This window comes from Gekko japonicus, unplaced genomic scaffold, assembly GCF_001447785.1.
Source record: "Gekko japonicus isolate JY-2015 unplaced genomic scaffold, Gekko_japonicus_V1.1 scaffold543, whole genome shotgun sequence".
Classification (NCBI taxonomy): Eukaryota; Metazoa; Chordata; class Lepidosauria; order Squamata; family Gekkonidae; genus Gekko; species Gekko japonicus.
Window position 1 is genome coordinate 250,255 of NW_015160225.1, and position 12,960 is coordinate 263,214.

The 12,960-nt window shown below is 39.4% G+C and overlaps 1 protein-coding gene across 1 annotated transcript in view; it reads right to left on the minus strand.

Moving 5' to 3' along the window:
* The window catches only part of SRGAP1 (SLIT-ROBO Rho GTPase activating protein 1), a 173,580-nt gene that overhangs the window by 77,717 nt on the left and 82,903 nt on the right, over positions 1-12,960 (minus strand). Inside the window, exons 2-3 of the mRNA XM_015411760.1 lie at positions 7,549-7,744; positions 5,864-6,026 (exon numbers count right to left, since the gene is read on the minus strand). Of these exons, the coding sequence (XP_015267246.1) occupies positions 5,864-6,026; positions 7,549-7,744 (359 nt within the window). The remainder of the gene's footprint in view (positions 1-5,863; positions 6,027-7,548; positions 7,745-12,960) is intronic.

The window sequence follows — 12,960 nt, forward strand, 5'->3', positions numbered from 1 at the left end:
ATACCAATTTTTTTTTTCTGGTCCAATAGACCCAAACTGAAAAATACTAACTTTTTTTTTTTTTGCACACCCCTACTAGTCACAATTTCTGTAATAGAAACTCCAGCACATTAGGGTTTTTTTTAAATTAATTTGCTTTATTTATATACCACCACCTTCCTCCCCGATGGGGACCCAAAGAGGCTTACATTGTTCTCCTCTCCTCCATTTTATCCTCACAACAACCCTTTGAAGTAGATTAGGCTGAGAGTATATGACTGGCCCAGGGTGACCTAGCAAGCTTCTGTGGCAAAGAAGGGATTCAAACTGACGTTTTCCAGATCCTAGTCCAACCCTTTATCCCTTATACCTCATTGGCTCTCACCACAGTGGTGGCCAACTTTGGGATGGAAAATTCCTGGAGATAGGTTGGTGGAGCTTGGGAAGAGGAGCTCTGCTGGGATGAGATGCCATACAGAATCTGCCATTTTCTCCATGGGGAATTGATCTTTATAGTCTGGAGGTCACTTGCAGTTCTGGGAGAACTCCAGGCCCCACCTGGAAGATGGCAACCCCAAGATATGTAGAATTACTATGGAATAAAAGGGTTTTAAAAAATGGATCAGATATCCATCTTGTTGGTGTATGATTGTACAATTTATGTCTTTTAGCCACTTTCATCTCAATATGAAATCTGAGAAATCTTGACAGAGTATCCTAGTGGATGTTCTTTGGCAAAACAAAAGTCATGCTAAAGTGAAACACTATAAAAGTGCACATATGATGCAGCACATTAAATCACAGCGAACTCTTCATCTCCCTCCCTGAAGAATGAAAAAATAAATCTATTTTATATGTAGCATACCCTAACTCTTCTGGCATGTAGTATAGTTCAGAAAAACTTAGTAAGACAGAATACTTCCCTGTACTTTCAGATACGTAATAAAAAGTCTTACATTATATGCTTTTCGTTTCTGTGCTTATACCATTTCACCAATGAATTTAGAGGTCTAACAGAGACAGGGCTAATAAAACCTCTTCAGAATAGAAAAAGAATTGGTTTTTATACCCTGCTTTTCACTACCCAAAGGAGTCTCAGAGCAGCTTACAATCACCTTCCTCTTCCCACAACAGACACCCTGTGAGGTAGGTGGGGCTGAGAGAGTTCTGAGAGAACTGTGACTTTCCCAAGGTCCACCAGTGGGCTTCATGTGGTGGAGTGGGGAATCGAACCTGGTTCTCCAGATTAGGGTCCGCCACTCATAACCACTACACCAAACTGGCTGTCATGAAATGATTTAACTATCATGTTAAATTATGGATGACCTGGTACTAAACCAATTACATTCTCTCTAATTCATTTTCCAAGAGTTGAGTTTGGTTTATTAATTTTAAAAAAGGTTTAAAAGGTCATTATAATACCTGTTCCCACAACACTAGCTGGTGTGCTTTATTAAAGCACTGAGAACTTTGAATGCACAGTACAGGTTTTGCTCATGAAAAATACAAATTGGCACCTTGTCTAAATGCTTGTGAATATGGTAAGCCTTATGCATACCAAATGCTTCCATTTACACTATCAATTAGTTGTTGATGATCTTAAACATAAACAAGAGTGGAAGGAGAAGGATGTTGTGAAACCTATTTTATGAGCACCATTTTGAAAAATCATAAAGATTAACCACTGCAAGCCAACAGTTTTGTGCTACAACGAGGCCTAAAGCTATAACTTGCCTTTCAGTGTGTTTTTATTTACACTGTATTAGCTTCCACTGTGCATGTACCATTTCCAATATCTGTACTAATCGATAACAGTACTCAGATGTAGCACTTCACTGGAAATTATTTATCTAGTCTCTCAACCATACAAGAAATTAGGGACTTGCTGCCAAAGAATCAGTACCTTGCTTCTTAGGCTGCTTCTCTAAATATTCCTTCCTCTCCACCTCTTTCCCACTGCGAATATCTCACAACATTCTTTTCCTCCTTGAATTGTCTGTAAAGGTTTCCCTTAAAACTTCCAGGCATCTGAGAACACTTGCACAGATTATCAGCATTTGCTAACTGACCCTTTCATAGATAGAATATTTATGAACATTCTTTGACATTGCAACAATTCAGCCAACACAAGAGGTGTTACTGGCAAACAGGCAGTCTGTAGCAGAACACCAATATAATGAAGAAAAACAAAACAGTACTGTAAAATTTTAACCTGAGTATATTGATGGGGTTTGGCCTAAACTGGCAGGAGCCACTGGGTATGACAAACAATGTCATGGTGATGTTTCTCAACAAAGTATGTGATATTCCTTGGGGGAAACTAATTGTTAGAAGATGGTCTCTTGATGGCTCTCTTGAAGAATTCACGAGGGCTTAAAGATGATGAGGTGCATCCAACCATTCTCCCAAGAGCCTTTTTCTAGTCTAAGGAGCCTTCCTCCAGCTTAAGTGGCTCTTACACTGAAAAAATGGCCAATTAAGCTGGAGGAAGGCTCCACAGGCTGCAGGAAGGTTTCAAACTTTACTCAGTGGAGCAGTAGGATCCACCCACAGTGCAATGCAAAGTTACTTCATTCTAAGCCTGTTGTCTTCAGTGGGCTTAGACTGAAGTTGGACTGGATGGGCCATTGGCCTGATCCAACATTGGCTTCTCTTATGTTCTTACTTTGCATAGAATTGCAATGCCAATGACCACTCCCTGCTGAATAGAGGGGACAAAGCTGTGTGTGTAGAAACAGCAGTTTGCACTTAGAACAGAAACTGAGAAGCAGACTGAAAGCAGCAGAGAGGTAGCTGAAGGAGAAGTAATTCCACATAAAGGGTCTCTCTACTAGGATCTGATGCACGGTGGTACATTATAGCCCTACGGGAGTGGCACTTTTCATAGAGGAAAAAGAATTTTCAGTATGATATATGACAGGTTACCATTTCCAGCCATATGCCTGGCTCAGTGCAAGCATTAAAAACCTGACCTACTTTCTGAGACAGGTATCTGATGAAGGAAACTTTGATTCTTGCAAGCTTACACCCTAGAAATCTCGTTGGTCTCTAAGGTGCTACTGGACTCAAATCTTGTTCTTCTACCGCAGAACACAGCTACTCACCCGAGACTAACCTATTTTGAAACACTATTGTGACTCTGACATCTGAAACAGAATTATTTTTATTCCTCTGTAATTATTTACAATTTGGCATGAAGCAAAGGGATGTAAAATAGCACTGGCTTTCTTTTCCTATCTGTTTAATGGGTATGTCTGCCAGGACCCAGTACTCCTGAAAAATAAAGTCCAGATCCAAACAAATCCAATCACAGTTAGTAAGATGGATGCCACTTCTTATCAGTGGGAGCTGAATGGCAGCAGATGAGCCAGGGGATGCGGGTTGGCTGATGACAGACTTCGTGCTGGTACATGTTAATGAAATCAGTGGCCCTTTGTCAGGGGCTACTGACCAGTCAGCAGCTGCCACACACTTGCATGGTAATACACAGCTGTCGCCTACCACCTTTGTGTCCTGCCAACTAACAGGTGTAACATCATCTCTGCCAGCAGCAGCCACATAAGGCATCCTACTTCAAGAGTCGCTGAGGAATAAATCTAGACATCAAATACCCCAAAGATGTATTAAATCACCAAAGCCATCAGGAAAATGGAATCCCGGTACCTGACTGAATCTAGGTACCTGACATAAGAATCTAGGTACCTGACATAAGCTTTTGTTCAAGACTATGAAGGACACTATACCAGTCATATAACATTCAAACTTTAAGTAATGGGTTTACTGTGGATTGGACTCTGAAACTATTATTAGGATACCTTTCGCCACTGGACAATACAGGCTGCCTTGATAGGCATCTGTACGATATCTTCCCACCTGGTTATATGTACTACACAATGCACACTGCTTTATATAAATCTGTACATACTGTTTCAGAGCTCTGAACATGCATTTTTTCACTCATTTTCTTTTTCTAGATCTATTCCAGGTCTCTCTTGACACTGAACCCAGGCTCCTGCAGGGAAACCCCACTTGCAGGGGCTGATTTTAAAGACTCTTGGATTCTATACTGCATTTAATCAAGTCATTGAGTTTTTATACTGCATCTGAATCAGTATCCTGGAGCCTTTACACAATGTAAAAGCACAAGGACAAATGATTTTTTAAATGTCTCAGTGAGCTTTCATATGATCTAGAAATTTCACAAATACCTGCTTGCATTTTCTTCAAAAAGCCATTGGATCCTACAGACACAAAACACTTCATAGTATTACTGGCTAAAAGGAATGTTTGCTGTGTGGATCTTGATCCAAGAGGAGAGACAATTTTAATCTAATTAGTCTTTCTTTCCTTCTTTCTTCTTAAAAAGAAATGTTTATCACCAATACGGAGATAAACGAGTAAGTGCGGTAAACATCTTAATAGAAAGGAGAGCTTATTCTAATTAAATTAAAACATGAAAGGATTAGGTAGCTGTTTTATCTCCCTTACCAAGCAACAACTTTAGATATCTTAACAGGAAAATAGGCAGTACTGCTTTCTGCAGTGTAACTTTCTATTTGATTTTAAAATGTACCATTTTGATCATTTTGCACTGAATAGATATTTCAAATGCCACTAGAATGTAATCATAAAAATATGGTATTTATAGTGCAGACAATATATGACTTTAACTGTATACTAGTATATGTAGCTGAATAGATAGCACTTGGAGGGGGCCGGTTATTGACTGAGTCTCTGACAGCTGGGCAGAGGAAAGCCCAGTGGAAATACCCAATCAGCTTTTATTCTGTACAAAAATGGAAAGCCAAAAATATCTTTAAAAACTAGGTTACGGATAAATGACTGATGGACATGCCGTCATCTAAAAATACTTCTTCAGTTCAGAGAAAACAGAATACAAAAGGCAACAAAATAATTCAACACTGTATGGCACACAAGGCTTATGACAGAGTGCACAGGGGTTCCTTTGACATTGCAGAAAGTTTGCAAGAAACATAATTTACAGATAACAATTATAGCTCCTAATCGCGTCACAGAAATAAAAATTCTATTGCGGAGTGCAAATTTCTTACATTTTGTCTCTGCTCTTCTTGATTTTGTGTACATACGGCCACAACACACATAAACAAACACACACACACACACATATATGAATCTCTCTCTCTCTCTCTCTGTCTCTGTGCAGTGAACCACAGAATTTAGGATATGGGTTCAGGGTCCAAATCCTACAGTGGCTCATCTACTTTGTTCTGACAAATAAGTGCAGCAAGAGTCACAGACCCTACTGAAACTCCCTTCAGATTGCAGTGTCCTGTGCCAAAGACTTTGCTGAAGAAAAAGAGGGGCAGTCTCAGACTCCCTGGATAGCATTCTGAAGGTCAGTGGAATGAACCTGCCTTCCTAGCAGCAGTGCATCAGTATACTGGCAAAACTCAATTGTAAGAGGTTTTAAAAAGTAAATAGGGTAAAGCATAAGATATCAAATAACTGAGGTACATTTTTCCTTAATTTAAAACTTAATTTTCTAAATTCTGTGCCATGAGTGAAATTCGTGTTGTTGAATAACAAGATATTCTTCTACTTTTGTAGGATACATTTATGAAGGTTTTTTTTCCTGTTGGAAGGTAGTACAGTATACCTTGCATCAAAGAGTGTATTTCATTTATCCACCTTTTATTTAGAAGAGTGAAGTTCTTCAAATCCCCATCACAAAAAGCACTTTCCTCTACATTTACAGTAAGAAATGTCACAAGGGACTTAGTAATAACATTGAAGTAGGATGTGTCATTGCATTACCAAGTCTCCTGCAGAATATTCATTTAAAATGTATGCCTTTTAGCCACTTTTATCTCAATATGAAATCTGAGAAATCTTGACACAGTACCTTCTTGAACATCCTGGTGGAATCTTCACTTATCTGCATAAAGCGCATGATGACGTTGTTCAAGTAGATATCACTCAAAGTTGCATGATCTTTACTTTCACGTCTCACTTGGTTGAGGAGCAAATACCAGCAGTTTACTGGCGATAGCAGATTCTGATCTTTCCTAGCAAACATGGATATTTTTCTGTTTAATGATTTCCTAGTGCTCTTTTAATTATCCTTTAGTGCTAACAATCAGGATGGTTAAAGAATGACAAAAGGGGATATCCTTTCAATATATATTTACGGGTGAAATGGGTATTCTAATTCCCTTTAGTGTTTAATACAGTCTAAACTAAAATGAAATAAATATCTCAGATTAACATGAAATATGAGTGTGTGACCTTCTGCATGTTGCTAGTAATAATACCCAAAAAATAAACTTGCAGCATTTTTAGATAATATATAACAATTCACATTGTTGTATTCTCCATTATATCCACACAGGAAGCCAACAACAATAGAGAATAAGGACCTGGCCAGATGGCGAGTCCTAGAGTTTCCAGTTTAGAGCTGTAGCATACAACTGGAAGGACAGGAAGTATCTCAGGAAGACAGGACATCCCAATAACTCGTAGGGGGAAGCAAGCTGTATAGGCTGGAAAGACAAATGTAAGCACAAGGTGATGCGACAAGCAGATGTATGGTGTGTCATGCTTCTACTTACACTTCATAACATCATTTCCTCCATGCAAGCATCCCTTCAAACATTACAGTGGAAGAAACAGCATGAGGCAGCCACACATCCACTTGTTAATGCTTCCTATAAAGTTTAACTTGCTCTGCACTTTCTTTTTGTCAGCAACAAGAACTACTAAAGTTAGCCAAAATGTCCTATATGAGTATTCAAAAGTGCGGAAACAAAGTCTACCATCTGCCTAAAATATCCAGGGTTAATGTGTTACAGAAGACTCCACCTTTCTTGAGCAATGAGTCTGGTTGAACTTTAGAAGTTATTTTTAGACAAATCCTAAATGTGCTGGAGTCCAAACAGGAAAAAAATGTTCAAACCATTACTGCAGTAGCTCAAAGATTAATGGTATGTTTAAGATTTACTGAGATCAATCTTTAAAATGCCACAGAAATTAACTGAAAATACTGTATGTTCAGCACTGATCAATAAGTATTTGATTGGCTTAAAACAAGGTGGGTAATAAATGGCAGGCATATTTTGGAGGGAATGGGTTATATGCATTTTTATTTTTTTGGTTCTAAAGTGTGATTGTTTTTTAATTGTGACTCGTAAGCCACCCTGAGCCACAAGCAAAGGCAGGACATAAATATTTAAATAAGCAAATAAATAAGATGCCTTTCCAGTGTCCCTACCAGCTAAGTAGTGATATGGTACATAAATTAAACACAGACACCTGCATTAAACAAGCGCTGTTTTGTAATAAGACAACCTGAAGAGCTTGTTTGGATCCTGTTATATAACAGAACATTAGGGATACCTAGTTGCAGCATGTCTCATGGCCATTTTATTAAAATCAGAACTTAGTAGTGGTTTTTAGAGATATCTATAATAAAATAATAACGGTTTTTGTTATGCCTTGCATTCTGCATTTTTAATATTGTACAAACCTGAACTTCTAAACAAAATAGCTTTTTAAAAAAAAAACATAAAGGCATTAGAAATTTTAGTTTACTTGTATTGTTGGTGGTCCTTGGTGCTTCTTGTTTTTGCCATGAACCTTTCTGCCAATTTTTCTAAATTCCGAGAATATTCAGTCTCTATTTCTGCTTTTTTACGGAAGAAGTCCTGTAGGTCTTGAAGAAGCTGCACCCTCATCTCAGTCTGCTGTTCTAGACATTTCTGTTGCTCTATCAGCTGAGCTCGAATCTCTGTGGAGGAAACACACAACATGGAAAACTGACAAAGCTGCTAAACAGAACTGTTCCTGCACACGAAAGACCACTGAAGACCATTCAGAATGTTCAGCTGTTCCCCAATATGGCAACCATAAACTGGCAACGGACAAAGAAAAGGAGCTCAGAGGTTAGAGCACTGGCTTGGCATGCATGGGTCAAAAGGGGAGGTAAAAAATATAACAAATACATCGTAACAATAGCAAGCCTCTAGGCCAAGGGAAGGAAAGGAAGTCTGGCCTAATCAAGCTGAGGCAAAGACCCAACCAGATATTATAGGTGAAAGCTGTACTGCCATGTTCCATGTCTTTCTCCTTGTAATGTCTAATACAAACATTATGTCATTGCTTTACAACAATTGTTAGAAGGCACTGGGGGTGATGCATGCAATAATTTCATGTCACACGTTTTCTGATATAAGAAACAGAGGGAAAAGAGACACAGAGGGCTGCGTCTCATAATATCTAGTTTGGCCCTAATGCAAATAAAACATGCTCAGTAGCGATGTTTGCTAGGCTAGCTGTTTTATCTAGAATAGCGATAAAAGACATATTTGATATTCTGGGATATAGTTTCCTGCCAGCTGGCACACACACACACACACACACACACTGACATCTGGTAACTTTTATTTACTAGTCATATTACTGTGATGCTGGAGTACTAAGTACTTCTCAGATTATGAGGCCACTTAAAATAAAACTGCTTGGAGTGCTGTTGTCATAAAACATACTTTAGTCCACATTTCTTTTCAAACACAAATGAAACACAACAGGGAACAATCCCTAGTTAAAACCTATGACTCCAAGTATTGAACATTTATACTCCCCCCCCATTAAAATATCAGCCCAACATTAACAATGAAAAGATGATAATTTTGTATAATATGTTCATAACATTGAATAGTTAGAAAATAACAAGGATTTATCAGCAGCAAACAGTTACTTACAGTGCTGTGTTTCAACAGCTGTTCTATAACAGCAAGAAGAAGAAAAAATAGTTTGGAACATTTAACTGTGTAGGCTACAAGTCACCAACCTTTTCTTTAATGAGAGTTACTTCTGAATAACAAAAAAATCCTGACATCCCCTCCACCACAGCATATCAAGTTTTGTTCTGTTCAAGAAACAGAATGTGGACAAGGAAGAACACTTGAAAAGAAGCCATCAGCTAAACAGGATAGAGAGAAATCCTATGAAATAAAACCTTTATAAAGAAGAGAAGCCAAAAGCAAATCTTCTTGTTGTTCTCCTAGGAAATACATGAGCTATTTTTCAACAGCCAGTATCTATAAAAAATCTTGCCACAATAATTTCCCATTTAGGCTATGGTCCCTACAGCCTGTCAGATCCTCAATAACCTTACTAGATTTACCGTAACTGGATTGCCAGGAGTAAGCAGGGTATAGATTGTGGCTTTTGTTTCTCAAGCATTAGAAAAATCTGGCTTGTAATAGTGAGAGGAAATATGGAGTCTCTAGTTCTAAATCTATAAATAGGGTGATGGCAACACTTATCCTTTCTGTATGTGGAATTACTCTCAGACCATGTACTGCCAATAACCTCAGTGGAACTTTAAAGATCACCATGCTTAGGGGCAGCAACATTTTGGTCATCAATGGCCCCAGTCACACTGGGGGAAAAGGCACGGCTAAAGTGCAGCTTTTTTGAGCCGCATCAAAAGAGACGCGCGGCGGCGGGATTCCCCCAGCCTCCGCGCAGGTCCTTCCCGGCACGATCAGATGCCGGGAGGAAGCCACGGACCGGAGAGCGAGGCAAGCTCGCTGCACATGTGTGGGCATGCGCAGTTTGGCAGGACCTCGCATGCTGCGGGAGAGACGGGCGCGCCGGCTATCAGACGACCGTCCCTGCAGCGGATTTTCCGGTAGGTACTAGTGTTTTCGGGGGGGGGGGGGGGTTTTCCCCCGCTTCCCAGATGTTGCAGTGTGATCGGGCCATTTGATGCGCCCCCGATCCGTCCGTCTTGCAGATCTAATCCTCCTGGTGATGGGGGCCAATGGTACTTTGATTCTCACCTAGACCTTTAGGCAGCATAATGTTGAAGTTAAAGTGTTGGACTAGGATCCAGGAGACCCAAGTTCAAATCCCTACTCTTCCATTGAAGCTTTTTAGGTGACCTTGAGCCAGTCACACTCCCCCAGCCCAACTTACCTCCCAGGATTGTTGTTGTGAGGATAAAACAGAGCTGGGAAGAATGATGTTGTAAGATGCTTTGGGCCACCATGTGGGGATAAAACCAAGGTATATGTATCTAAATAAATAATCAGTAAGTGCATAATTTCCTCTCTCTCAAGTATCCACACTTGCAAAGAACAATGCACACTGTTTTCATATTAAAGATACCTCTCCTTTGTTCACTGGCTTTGCAATCACATCAAGCTCTTCGTATTTAGGCTAGGATGTAATGGGGCTCTTGTGTGTGATCTATTATATGTACACAGATCTCTCTCTGAGTTTAAAAAACAGCACGTCTTTTTAAAGAAAGAAACACTAGCAACACTTTCCCTTTTAATAGTTCTTGAACGAAATATCCAATCTCCTTTTGAGCAGTTTGGGTTCTGCAGGACACCTAATGAAAGATGAACATTGGAGGAAATGTGCACGTGTTGCATATATATTTAAAACCTATAGACACCTCATTCTGGGTTCTTCCAACTGTGGAAAGATAGCAGAATTTCAACATATGTAAAAAATCCCTCACAATACAAAACACTCAAGAAGTATGAAACTGATTCTATGGATCTTGGTTTAAGAATGTTACGAACCCCACTGGGCTTCTATCTGCCAGAAGGCTTTTCAATCATTGGACAACTACAAATGAAAATAAAATAAAAACAAATGCTCAGTTAGAATTTTTGGACTGGACCCAATGACTTGTGAATACAATGACTTTATGGAATTCAGCTTTCTCCCTGCATTCCTTAAAAAACTATTCCTGAGGAACCTGGGGCAGGGAGATGCAGGAACTGCAGCTTATGGGAAAGTTGGCAAAAATCACTCTCTCTCCTCTTTGGCAATCTCTGCCCCACTAGTATTTATTTATTTATTTACTATTTGTATTTATAGCCCGCCCATCCCGCAAGCTGCAGTACTCAATTTGTGCTCTGCTGATGCTCCTTCCAGTTGTAGCTTCCCTTCACAATATCCCAGTATATTTGCTGAGGTTCCTCCCTTATCAGGAGAAGCATTTCAGGTGCACCAGAGACTGCAGAAGGAACTAGTGTAAATCCATTTTGCGGACTTATTCTATGTACGGTTCACTGGATTCACCCCATTGTGTTCCATCCAATAATAAAGACTGTTTCCCTTTCAGTCTTTAATGGATGCTGAAATAAAAATCAATATTACCAAAGTTGGAATTTTAAAATGTATATGCAAGGTAAACACATTTCTGCCCCAGTGAAGTAAGTTTACTTTAACTTGTAAATGTTGAATGTTGTGCCTCTCCTCTTCCAAACCACATTAAAACCTCCTTGTAATCAATTAGGTACTTTTTGTGAAGCTGGGAATTAAAAAAAAAGAAAGAAAGATGGCTTGGAGTTTGCTCTTTCAATTCGGTAGCCCAAGTTTATAAAGATGTTTGCAGAAAGTGACTCAGTTTAGGCATCTTTCCGATCTTGGAAATGATGGTTTAGATAAAACAGAAGAGAGGAGAACAATGGAAGCTGCTCTGGGTCCCCATTCAGGAGAAATGCAGGGTATGAATGAAGTAAATAAATAATATTGGGGCCCTTTTACAGGAATGCAGGCTTCCTTTTTCTCCTTTCATGCAAATTCCCTCTTTCTCTTGCATACCTGTAGCTTGCAATGAGTGATGTCTGGAAATGGGTAATCAATGGCCAATTGGCCAACGTCTTGGTTCATTCTTGTAAAGTTTGGATATTCCAACAAACCATTAGTTGGATTCAATCCGCTTTTCTGCTGTTGAAAAAGGAAGGAGATGGCATCTATGACCACTCAAAAACTCAATGCTGAGATGGGATGGGGATGTAATATGGGATTGTAATATGGAACTAGACTGAGTAAAACAGCTGGCTAAAGCCAACACTATATTGTGTCAAACAGGAAACAGAGGTGGAAATCTGCACTGGAAGAAGAAAGCAGGAAGTATGTAAACTTGCAGATAATATAAACTCTCTGGTCAATCTTAAACTTTCCAAAAAGATTTACAATAGCTATGAGTTCAGATATGCCTGTTTTTCTCTCTGTGAGTGAAACTCAAGAATCTTGATGAGTGACGAGTGGTGAGTGATGCAACTCAAATTCTACAGAACTTTCATATCACCTCCTATCACCCAAAATGCAGTATTTTGCAGTGCAGACAACTGACACATTCAGCATTAAGTCATAAAAACCTGCCTGCCTGCCAATAGTTTCATGTTCCTTTTGTAGGATGCTGTTATGTGGCTTTGTTTTCTGAATCAATTCTGTTCAGATTTCTGTCAGGCAGTTCCTTCTACACAGTCCCTCTAGGCTGTTACTTTAGAAGACTGGTTGCTCTGGAGGTGCTGAAGAAATTGTTTACAACTTGCAGTGGACCTGGAGAAAGACATTCCTGTGGGAATATCAAGATGTGTTTGGAGAGAGACACACTGAAGTAGTAATTTTTATATTCCCTTTGCTTTCTTTTCCCTACTCCTGCCTCTCAAAGATGATTTCCCAATATATTAACAAAACAGGCATGTTTTAACATAGGATGCAAGATAACGAGCTGAATATGGTGTTTACTTGTGCAGTTTTTCTGTCCTTACAAGCTGTGTGTATGTGTTTAAACTGCTGATATCACAAAATCAAAACCACATTATTAAGGGTAAATACCAAGCCTCTGCTAATTATCCTGGAGCTTGTGATCTAGAATTATGCTCATCTGTACCAAGACAATTGTACTTTCATCAACAAGTCTGCAAGACCCATGAGTATTCTCACCCTGTAATACCTTAACAGCAACAGCAACTTGCTGTGGCAGGAATGTTTACACAATAATTACAGTGCACTGCGGCAAAGAGCTAGTCCACCTGATCCATTCTGCATGCTGACAGACTGGAATAAACATGACATAAGAAAGGGGCATCCACAGGCAGCCTTATGCACTTTAATCCCAGTTTTCTACGATGCTTGAACTATCTTTCAATCTCATATGAAGTAGGCTTAGTTAACTGCCTGCTGCAAAAG